The sequence below is a fragment of the Aricia agestis genome, chromosome 17 (genome assembly GCF_905147365.1).
Source record: "Aricia agestis chromosome 17, ilAriAges1.1, whole genome shotgun sequence".
Taxonomy (NCBI): Eukaryota; Metazoa; Arthropoda; class Insecta; order Lepidoptera; family Lycaenidae; genus Aricia; species Aricia agestis.
The window spans coordinates 10,956,899-10,969,092 of NC_056422.1; the positions used below are offsets into that span (position 1 = coordinate 10,956,899).

At 34.6% G+C, this 12,194-nt stretch overlaps 1 protein-coding gene across 2 annotated transcripts in view; it reads right to left on the reverse strand.

Moving 5' to 3' along the window:
- Positions 1–2,519: 2,519 nt before the first annotated feature.
- Positions 2,520–12,194, reverse strand: part of LOC121735493 (chloride intracellular channel exc-4) — a 37,396-nt gene continuing 27,721 nt past the window's right edge. The window contains exons 2-8 of one of the 2 annotated variants that reach the window (XM_042126338.1): positions 9,335–9,436; positions 8,678–8,842; positions 7,981–8,120; positions 5,700–5,802; positions 4,604–4,714; positions 4,194–4,259; positions 2,520–3,189 (exon numbers count right to left, since the gene is read on the reverse strand). In XM_042126338.1, coding sequence (XP_041982272.1) covers positions 3,094–3,189; positions 4,194–4,259; positions 4,604–4,714; positions 5,700–5,802; positions 7,981–8,120; positions 8,678–8,842; positions 9,335–9,436 — 783 coding nt within the window. In that variant the 3' untranslated portion in view covers positions 2,520–3,093. The remainder of the gene's footprint in view (positions 3,190–4,193; positions 4,260–4,603; positions 4,715–5,699; positions 5,803–7,980; positions 8,121–8,677; positions 8,843–9,334; positions 9,437–12,194) is intronic. The other variant, XM_042126339.1, reaches the window with a different exon arrangement.

Sequence of the window (12,194 nt, forward strand, 5' to 3'; positions counted from 1 at the left end):
AACTTATTATAAATTAATACCTACCTGAGAAAATTACCAATTGTTATCATAATAAATAACTTAATTACCTTGGAGACATTCTTTTCATGTATTTTTAACCCCCGACAAAAAAGAGGGGTGTTATAAGTTTGACGTGTCTGTCTGTCTGTTTGTCTGTGTGTGTATCTGTCCGTGGCATCGTAGCATCTAAACGGGTGGACCGATTTTGATCTAGTTTTTTTTTGTTTGAAAGCTGACATGATCGAGAGTGTTCTTAGCTATAATTCATCATCAACCTGCGCATTGCTGAAAAATCTGGGTTTATCTGGTTCATGAAAGGTCGTTAGCAACTTACAGTCGTTTGATGGGTTTAATATTTTCGTTCGTGACATTTGTGAATATACAGTATACATATACACATTATTGGAAAGTTGACCTGGTGCTGCAGCATCACCTGGTAATCTATAGGATACCCAACTCCTCACCAACTTAGAGCAGATTTTCGTGTTTGGGCTCATTTTAATTGCGACAGTCAGTAAGACGTAGATAAACAGTAAATATTTGAATGCTGCTGCTGCAGCATCACCTGGATTCTATAGGAGCCGAGCTCCGTATGAACCCAGTGGTTCAGGGTTTCATGTTTGGGCTCATATTGACGGGCTCATCCAAGAGGACATTCATAGACTGTATTCTTTGCATATTATTCTGCACTATAACCAACAAAAGTTTAAAAAGCATGAAATAAAATTAAATTAAGAAATTAAAAAAAAACCCCACCAAAAAACTTTAAAAAGTAATGAAATAATATTTACTGACTTTAAGTTTAAATAATTCCTAAATGTAAAGTAATATTTTAGTCCATAATTGTTGTCAAGGTGTGTCGGGGGACCGCCAAGTTAACTACGACAACAGCGACTTCTGCTTTTGTATGTCCAAGTCGTTGATTGTCTCGATTCGGTTCGCTGTGACCTGTCATCTGACCCTTAAATTATAATGTTCTGTCATCGTGAAATCAAACATGTACATTAGCGGTCCCCCGACACACCTTGACAACAATTATGGACTAAAATATTACTTTACATTTAGGAATTATTTATACTTAAAGTCAGTAAATATTATTTCATTACTTTTTAAAGTTTTTTGGCAGGGTTTTTTTTAATTCAATTTTTTTATGTTTGTTGTTTATAATCTCATACAGGTGCAGTGGTCATTTATTATACCAAAATGTTTAGAATTTTTGTTAAATAAATTGGTTTCTTCTAGGTGTTTTTTTATATAATTCTTTTAAGATTGTGGTATATCTGTTGTTCTATAATTTTGAATTTAATTATTTATAGAAATGTGTTACATATTTTTAAGACATATTCATTGTAACTTTAAAATAAAAACCAAAGGCAAAGCAAAAACCGAAACATGCTCAACCCAAAAGAAACAACAGGAATAAAATAAAATAAAACTCAAATAAAAAATAATATTTATCCAGGTTTATTTCTTAACATAACATTAACACCTAGTATTAATATTTTATACATTATCCAAAAACGAGGTGATATTTTGCCATTTCTATTGTATGTACTAAAACTGTTTCACCATACATAATGTAAATTATATTTAACAAATAAAATACCTTTCAGATATTTGTCGTTTAGGTGGTTTAATTTAAAGCCTCTCTTACTTACTTATGATAAAACAAAGCAATGGCGGGTAAAGTAAAATTAGTGCAGAATAAATTTTTATAAAAGTATTTAAAATGAACGCAGCATTACCACCGGCCGGCCGCCGCCGGCGAATAGGTACAAAAAGTTGTTTAATTTAATAACAATAATACGTATCAAGATAGTGTATAATGTATATGCTGTGGTACGGATTTGCGTCCACTTTTTCAGATTTTAAAGGAGATTGGCAAATACTGCCATATCCGTCAAGAGTGTTCATGTTCTAAACATTTGTGATTTTATAGTATATCGAAAATACAGTGTGCTTGTGTAAACACCGTTAACCTTAAAACCATCAAATGAGCCCGTCAAAGTGAACAACTTTTTCTATGAGAACAATGCTGGGAACTCAAAAAAAATGCCGTCTTCATACCCATATACGCATGCCCAGATCGGCAATATGTATGGGTATGAAGGCGGATTTTTTTGAGTTTGGGCATTGGTCTCATAGAAAAAGTTATTTATTTAACACTAACATCTTGTATATGCTGTCGTTTGTAAACACCATAAAAACTTTAAACAAGTGGAACAGACAACATCGGTGGGCACTTGGTAAAGAATTTTCTTAACCATCACCAATTCCAATTTTTTTGCACCTTAATCCTACTTTGACTACACCATTGTAAAGAAGCAGTAACATTATTTTCCAGTGCTAGGAAATATATGCAAATAACGGCAAAACAGTTTAACATTTAAGTTTTTACCGGCACTGGCAAGCAAAATATTACACTAAGTAAATATATATTTTATTACCTTTGCAAGGTAAGATAATATTTTAAGAGGCAGGCAAGAGATTAAAATATAAACAGCGATAACAATTTCACATTAACCGTTCAAGAAGGCAGAGGGTGATACAAAATTGTGGGGGAAAAATAACTACAGGACTAAAATAAAGTGGTCAAAAAATACTGTAAACGAATCTTAAAATCTAAATTGTGAATATATTACAAAAATATTTCAATATCCTTATTCGTTGTGTCTATTCTAATCCTAATAGAACTAATTAAGTGTACGTTTTTATAAAAAAAAAATATTTCGTACCTCTGCCATTGAAAAAAGTTTAGGCAAAGAAAAGTTTTCTCATGGAAACCAACATAATGGCCACAAACACCCCCGTAAAGAGGTTTCAAGTAAATACTTATGAATACGAAAATATCCAGTCGATAAATAATCGTCTAAGTGTAGAAATAATTTAGAATACATAAATACCAACTTTGTACGAATCTATTGAAATATGTATCAGTCAATCGTAAAAAACTGTTGCGATCAATTCGAATATAGATTTTGAATGTTCGGACTCTGGTCAAAAGTATGTCATGTAAAAAAATGTAAAATTGCAATTGGCATTTTAAGTAACAATATTTTTATTGTTGGCAACACTGTGCCGTGAGTTGCCGCTTTACTGCTCGGAGTTATTTAAGTCGTTTACGTCGATTGGAATGGAAGTCGTGAACGTTGGCGTTTCGAGCTCCTCATGTTTCTTCATTTTCAGTGCCTGGAAGTTAAAAAAAGTATTAGTATTTAAGTAACAAAAAAAAAGCATTTTCACCCGACTGTACCAAAAGGAGAGTTATATTTTTGTCAGTGTCAGTCAATGTGCGCTGCTGGTAAAGGAGAACTGTCAAAAATGACGTTTTTGTATGATAGAAGCGTTAGTTCCTTTTCTCGCCACATTCATAAACAGCCTTGTCGAACTCTATTTTTTTCACACTCTAGTTGGTTTTTAACATTTGGGTTTATAAGGCAAAGCAGTCGGGACTCGGGTCATATTTTATTTATTATTTACTAACATGGTCACATAAAATTATTGTCATGGTGTATTTTTAATACAATTAAAGACTCGTGCAACATGAACGTTAAAACATATTCATTTCACTGGAAAGTTACAACTGTGAGAAGTATAAGTCAAGACCAAACCTGTCCTTAGCAAATAATGCTGTAAATTAAGTATTATTTCAAGCGTTGTATTATTACCATATCCTAAACCACGGTTATGAATGAGTGACGTCACAGGAAGCGAATTATATATATTTTTTTTGTAAATAAGCCATGAAATTATTTGTGAAAATCCATTTTAGCTGATGGGTCAAATGCGTGTCAACTTGATAAATCAAGATAGTACAATATTTAATGTGGACAATCCTTTCAAGAATAAATTATGATAATTAGCCAATGCAATATAAATAAATTTGCCTTATAATATTATATTCAAATAAGACAATTAAATTTAAAATTTTATGTTACAAACTTATCCGCCTTACCAAAAAAAACTTTCAAAAGTAATCAAAAATATGTTATTGGTACAGAACACCTTATTTGTTTGTTTTTTATAATGGTACAATTTAAATTTCAAAAACTTAAAATCCATTGTGTACTTTGTCTATGGTTCAACTCAAGCAGCGCAGGAGACGTTTATCTATGAGACAGCCGTATGATATGGTTATTTCCCTCTCTTTCACCCACGTGATTGTGACGTGATTCACAACACACACAACGTACCGGTGTCGTTTCGTCTTTGCGTTGTCGCGACAGCGTCGGCGACATGATCAAACCTTTTGACGATTGCTGTGGTATTAAGGATACATGATAGAAAGAAGGAAGACAAAAGTTTTAAAACATATTGAAACCGGAGAGTATTCTACAGCAAAGAGAGTAATTGCACATAGAAGATAGACAGTAACGATTATAATACTAGGTACTCTAAACAAGATAAACTTATTTCTTAACTTACAATTTTTCGTCAATAGAGTTAGCTAGTTTTATTGCTATAAAAAGCTAGCATTATTAGATATTACCAGATAGATTCAAAATTAAGTTGACAGTTAAAAACCACAGACATGAGAAAATTTTGAATATAGAACACTTTGACAGCTGTCATTTTGACGTAACATGATAAAAAGGAGGTTTACCTGTTGGAGTTTGTAGTGGTTGATGATGTCCTGATCTGCGGGACAGCTTTGCGTGAATGCGTCCAACTGGTACATGTGGTACATGTAACGCCAGAGCGCGCGGAAACTCGTCTGGAAGGTTTTTTTTTGTTATTTACAAAAATTGCACTGCATTAAAAGCTTAGAAGAAATAAAAATGGGTCACATAATAAAGGGCTTGAACCTTTTCGTCCAATAACGTCCGGAACGTTAGCCAAAACACAACATATTAAGGTGACGCCTTGATAATTTGGCTGCAGCGATATCGATTTTTCTAAGCAATGACTAAAGCTAAGAAATTAAAGTTCATTGTCACTTGTCAGTATTCATCATGTCTTTGTCTTTCAATTACCCATAGCATAACACGATTAGTTAACTTTTATAACACAGAATAATTAATCAAAAAGACCTCTATAAAAATAGGGATTCTAATTTTGCCAACAAAGGAGAGTGATTTAAGCTTCCAAAATTATTAGTTCAAGCATACACTATAATTTGCCCATAGCTTATATGAAATATATTTATGGTTTTAAATTACGCGACAAAAGCCATTTTGTCGCTTACGCCCTTTCAATTTCTTGCTGTTCCATTTCTTGTTTTCTAATTTCAATAGAAAACAAGCGATCTAAAACATATCCAAAACTATTTTTTACTTTAACGCGGCGTCACCTTAACCACCTTTATTTAAAATATTCGCTATTTTCTCAACGTTTTTTGTAACTACCCGCAATTTTCTACCCCCTTTTTGTAATAAAATAAGCTACACTATAACTATTAGTCTTATTTATTTTATTTAACAGTTTTTTGTAAGTATACAAAACAATCAACAAGTTATAATACAAATACGAATAAAAATGACACAACAGGCCATTTAGCCGAGACTTTTTCGTTTTCGCTTCGTTATAGAATCGCCGATCAAAATGTATGGAATTGACATAAGACGAGTGGAACGTCAACGTCATATTAACGAACGCCTATGTCAATTCCATACATTTTCATCGCCGATTCTATAATGAAGCGAAAACGAAAAGATTTTGGCTCACCCCCCAGGTCATTTTAGTAACTATTTAGTCCTTACCGGTATTTCAAAGTCAACAAAGTATTTCCCCGCCACGCGGATGTGCTGCAGGCGCGGCATCAGCTCGCAATCGAAACAGCACATCGTGTCGCCCGTTAGGAACCTGAAAGTGAGATTAATAATATATCTAATGAGATTCAACTTTACTTAGAAAATAAAAAACTTTGTAAAATGTTGTGAAAACCCTTTTTGATTGGCTTCAACGGAGTTAAATTGCAAATAAACTTTTCAATTTTATCAATATTTTTTTTTTATTATTTCGCCCTACAATCTACATCATAAGTGGAACACATATTTTTTTTAATTTCAAGCTAGGAGCTTCAAGGGATTGCTTTGCGTGTTGATCCATCAGCAGCAAATCTTTGTCTTTTATATTGAAAAATATTACAATAACATATTGTTATTATAATAGCTTTTATTATTCGTAGTATAACAGATAAGTACCTGGATGACCGAGCTTTGCTCGGTATAGCAAACACTCATTGACTTCGTGTTACTTAATAACGCCATCTGCTGGTCGTTAAAACAATTTGTTGCTAACAAAATAGTATTATTACTCGCCAATAGCTGTCAGGAAGAGTCATATTTTTCAGTTTATCGATTATCGATAAAACACGAATAAAAAGACATTTTCTGAAAATGATTCCTAGCTAGATCGATTTATCGAATTTCATGAAAATCGTTGGAGCCGATTCCGAGATTCCAATTATATATATACAAGAATTGCTCGTTTAACCCTTCAGTAAGTGCCAAAATCTTTGCAAAAATGTAGGGTACGTGGTTTGCAAAAAAAAATGGCACCCGGCCTACCCTCTTTGTACAAATAATGTAATAACCTTACATCTAATCCATATTTTATGTTTGAGTGAAAAATATTATAATATATGTTAAATTTTCTATCTATCAAGCCATCATAATATAGTATTTAGTCAGATGTGATATTTGTCTCATCACTGTAAACTTTGAAATCTATGTTTCTAACTATTTCGCAACAAATATATTAATACATTATTATAATCTCAATAACACAGAGCTATACAAACTGTTTATGTAAACAATTCTTTGAAATAACTTAACTTATTATCAATAAACAGATAAGAGATAAGAGTAATAAAAACCGGTTTTGGTATTATACACAAGCAAACTTCGTCCTTAGTGCAATACAAATAAAGTTCAAAATGGCTGCGGCCGGCAAAAAGCCGTTATAAATAGGTAATTTTTATCTTGATTATTTTACTAAAACGATACCATTATATACTATTACTAGGATCTAAATCGTTTTGTACACGATAATATACGCTTTTAACGTCAATTATTTACAAAAATATTAAACAAATCGCGTTCAAATCACATAAATAACAACCAAATTTTCTCGTGTAAACTAGAAGTTATTACGATGTAAGTATTTCTTTCAAATGATTATCTAAAACTATTTATAAATTATAATTAATAAATTAAACTATTTTACTACTTACATTCGTTAAATCCATCAATAATATCAAACAAACAACACAACATGGCAGAACACACACGAAAAATTCACGATTTTCAAATGACTGACAAATATTCGTCGACCACAGATTGTATAATATTTTGCATGCAGAATGTGGCAAATTTATCGTAGATCATAACTAACCAAACTTCTTCATACAAAAGTAGTCTCTAAGTCAACGAAATACGTAATTCAATCGAACGAAAGAGCGCGGCCACATCCGGCCGCTTGGGTGTAGACGGAATGGCTGCAGTATAATCTGTGGCGGCCGGATCCGGCCGCTTGGGGATTAAAAGGTTAAAGATATAAGATAATTATTATTATCTACTAGTCTGTCAAAAAAGTGAAGAAATTAAAAAGTGGCAACAACATCGTAGTGTCATCCCTTTTTTAACCAACTTCCAAAAAGGAGGAGGTTATATGTTCAGCTGTGGATATTTTTTTTCTTAGATTGATTTGAAAAAGACACACACTTTCTTGACAGACTATACATCAGTAAAAATTAATAAAAATAAACTATAAATCTATCACTGGCAAACTTTAATAGTTACAAAAACGCTTTTTTATCAAAATTTTAACAAATTATTGCATTGTCATTGGCGCATGCAAAGATTCGAATTAATTAGACTACTGGAGATAGGTAAAAATCGTGCTCAAATATTCCGTTACATACATACAGCCCAAGCTTAAATAAAAGCGTGTTAATATAAAAACAAACGACAATAATTATTAATCTATCGTTGGCAAACTTTCCAGGAGTTACATTAAAAAAAGAAGAAGGCGTAGTACCTGGTCCCTCTGCGCTCCAGCAGGCCATCGATCCTGGACAGGTGAGCTCGCAGCGACGCAGACTTCTGTTCGTCCTTGCGCACCAGCACCAGTTTGAGCTTCGAGTAGAGGTTCTCGATCAGTGACGCCACTTCTTTGTCCTGGAAACAAAAATGGCGGCATTTTTAATATTTGGCACTTATTGTGGTGATAATATATCTTTAGGCAGCGTTGCGACTTGCGGCTATCCTGTGTTATCAAATATCATGCCTTCTCTGCATTAAACGATATAATTTTAGAGAGCGTCGTCAAGAATTAGCACACTTTGACCTACTAGCGCCAATCAAAATTAATATTGAATTGACATGATCCGACCAAAATGTGATGTTGGTCTATCAACTGCCTAGGAAAAAAAATTCTCGATGGTACAAGAGCGGACTTAATGTCAAATCATTCTTAAACCTGTGGTAAAATATCAGGCCTGATTTGCATTAAGCCGTCACAATTAATTTATAAACGTTACTAAAATGAGCACAAAAACCTGAATGAAGCATTAGCACAGAATATATATTAGTAGTACCAAGCATTAGTCAAACAAACAAAGTGGCTGTTCTATTCTTTAGTATTGGCCAAATATATAAGCTATTTACTTTATTCCTCCTTTGGCCAAGTGTCTGCACAATTTCCTCAAGTCTCAGCTCTAAATTCTCAAACCAACCTGTACAAACAGATTGTGTCCTCCCGGCACCGACTTCATGATGTGTCGCTCAATCTTCTCGTTCTCGAGGATGGCCAGGCCGTTGTCTATGAGTATGGGCGGGTGCGTCGCCTCGAAGTTGGTGCGGAAGTCGGGCGGGGGCTTCTGCATGTCGACTGTCGTCACCTGCAAGTTGAAAAAAAGCTGTCAGTTATGACATTGGCAAATCACTACGGAGGTCACTTTTAAAAAAGAAGGAGAAGTTGAAAGTTACAAATTCATTGCACTACTGGATGTTGCTCAAAACATCATTGCGCCTAAATGCGTTTATCACGCAAAATCGATTTAGTTTGCAATAAAAGTGTATGGTCTGTCTGTCTGTCTGGCACGTGCTCGTGCTCGTAAGTGCTCTTTTTCGTATTTCTCTACATGATTGTATATCCGAGAAAACTGATTCCTAGGCAGTGTCAACTGCCGTCATCCAACGTCATCTGGTCGGATCATGTCAATTCAATGTTATATTTGTAATCTGTCGGCTGGGTTTGACATAACGCGATCAAACTACGTAGGTCCCCCATCTGCCTAGGAATCAACTTCTCTGATAGTATATTCACAGTTGGCAGTTGCATTCCTTAGTTAAAACTCTCTACATAAAACAAAATCAAGTTGTGGACTAACTTTTAGACTGATGGTTTTTAATTCTGCCAATAGGTAGAGGTCCATGAAGTACTCCTGACAGAACAGGCACGCTCCCTTTCGCCTGCCATCGATTGTCGACGCCTGAAAAAAAGAAACGATAATTTAATATTGCAATAAAGTGATCAATTTATGTGTGTTGTAGTCACTCACGCAGAGATCAAAACAGAAACCCATTCCTATGTCATTTTGGGTGATTGGTTTCCGCCGGTTTTTAGGGTTCCATAGTCAAATGGCAAAAACGGAACCCTTATAGATTCGTCATGTCTGTCTGTCTGTCTGTCCGTCCGTATATCACAGCCACTTTTCTCCGAAACTATAAGAGCTGAAACTTGGTAAGTAGATGTAGTCTGTGAACCGCATTAAGATTTTGATACAAAAATGGAAAAATTATTAAAAATTTTAGGGGTCCCCATAGATACAACTGAAACAAAAAAAAATATTTCATCTAACCTATGCGTGTGGGGTATTTATGGATAGGTCTTTAAAAATTATATTGAGGTTTCTTTGGAATATCATTTTTTTCTAACCTGAATAGTTTGCGAGAGACACTCTTCCAAAGTGGTAAAATGTGTGTCCCCCCCTCTAAATTCTAAAGTAGGGGCATGATAAGTCTAATAAAAATATATGATGTACATTACTATCAACGGAAATTGGTTTGAACGAAATCTAGCAAGTAGTTTTTTTTATACGTCATAAATGGTAAACCTTAATTTAACTTTCATTAAATCAACTGAAATATAAAAATAAATCAAAAACCTTTTAATTTCATAGAAATAAACCTTATTGCTGCTGCGGAACCTTTCATGGGCGAGTCCAACTCGCACTTGGCCGGTTTTTATTGATTTTGGTAGCCAAAAAGGACAGATTATAGTCAAACAACGTTGAGAGTTACGACTAAAGGTTGCCCCATCAGTTTTGATCCCATTGCGCTCTATGGCATCTATGGTACAACTTGTGAGAAATAGTTTTAGCCTAACAGCGGTTACTGATGATTTTCGAATCACCAGAACAACATCTTTTCACTAGGAAGACAAAACATTATCTATTACCAACTAAGAAGTAAGATTATTACACTCTACTGGTTAGAAAAAAATTTTTTCATGCCATCCACTTAAAATAGACGAAGACCTTCATTGTACGTTCATAACTCCATACTCTATAATTCTATAGTCTATACTCTATAGCCATGCATTGTACCATCACCACTCCGTGACTTATGTTGCCATTCAACATCACTAATGAACCTCTTGTCTGTACACTATTCATTCTGATAGACCGACGCATAAATTGAAACGAAAATTCAGGTAGCTTCATTGTTCATACATTAATTATTTTAATGCAAATTGCAGAGAACTGAAGAGCAATCGAGGTTCTCCCACAGAAATTAAAATAAAGAGATCTTCGGCAAATCGTAGATATTATGTTCCTTTTAATAAAATACGTACGTTCACGAAAGCACTTAGACTTTAGTTAGAGGGATACAATCATTACTTAACTTTAAGTAATTTAATCTTATAATAAACTCCATACATTCTCTATCAAACTCTTCATTAAATTTAAATTACTTAAATAATTGTAAAATGCTCTGTTTGCATCATAAAATTAATATACCTAGCGGAATAGAGAAACAAAGTCTGAGCAAGAGAGATGTCACTATCAGTAACACTGCGTGGTAAAATGAGGCGTGTGATACATGACAGCAGCAATCTTTTTTTGACGTCCAGTCGGCACGTGCCGCACGCTGACAATTTAATCTCATAGAATTCATGTTCAATCATGCTTGTGTAAGTGTATATGTACACATATTTTTCACACAGATGAAAACCAATTTCGGTTTCGTTTGACAGCAATAGGTATATTAACTTTATGGTTTACATACATTATTCCTATAGTAATCCAACAGAAATGCACTGGATTGGAATAATGTAAACCGGACTGTATTATACAATATAATATGTACTAATGATATGTACTAATGATGACTGATCTTGACTGACTCATGATAAGTGATAACACATCTAGATATAAATAAAAATTACTTTGTTAATGCACAAATCAATGTGCGTGATAGTTTATCCGTAAAGTGTACCACAAAATATTCAGGCTGTGGGACTAGACATATCTTTTAACATGGGGAAACGCTTTACGCATACCCGGCAAATTGGGGATATCGGCCGGGGTATGTGGGACTCCTGTAGTCTACCCACTAAAATCCCATGGTCCACTCCTCGCTTAAGGCAGAGTTGCGGGTACGCCGTACGATAGAACCTACCGCAATTCTACCAGCGATTATCTACATTTTGCAGACGTGACACCACCCCGCTACACGGGGGGCAAGGACTAGACATACCTACTAGTACCTGGTAATAATATAGTAGTGTAAAACGTTGTCTAGGCAGCAGGTATGTAATATAAGCAGCAATGTGTGAAGATTAGAAAGTAACATACTAAGCCCTTTGACCTAAAATCGGCAGGGCCAATGAATCATGAACCAACAAAGAGCACACTACACAAGAGAGCTTCATTTGCATAAGAACTGTGGTTTTATACTTGTATGGGTTAACATACGCCACCTCCCCCATGAGTAAGGCATAAAGACTAACGGACGTACTGAGAGACAGAAGCCCGGCCGCACATTATCCGAAATTTGAAATTTTTGATCAGAAAAATTCGAACGCCTACCGGCACACTTTGTTGTGGACCCCGCATACTATCAGAATTCTGACGTGTCAAAAAACTCAAAATGTAGGTATGAGCGGGGTGGGGCGGGGCGTTCGAATTTTTCTGATCAGAATTCGGATAATGTGCGGCCGGGCTAAAACACATTTTTTGTAAAACT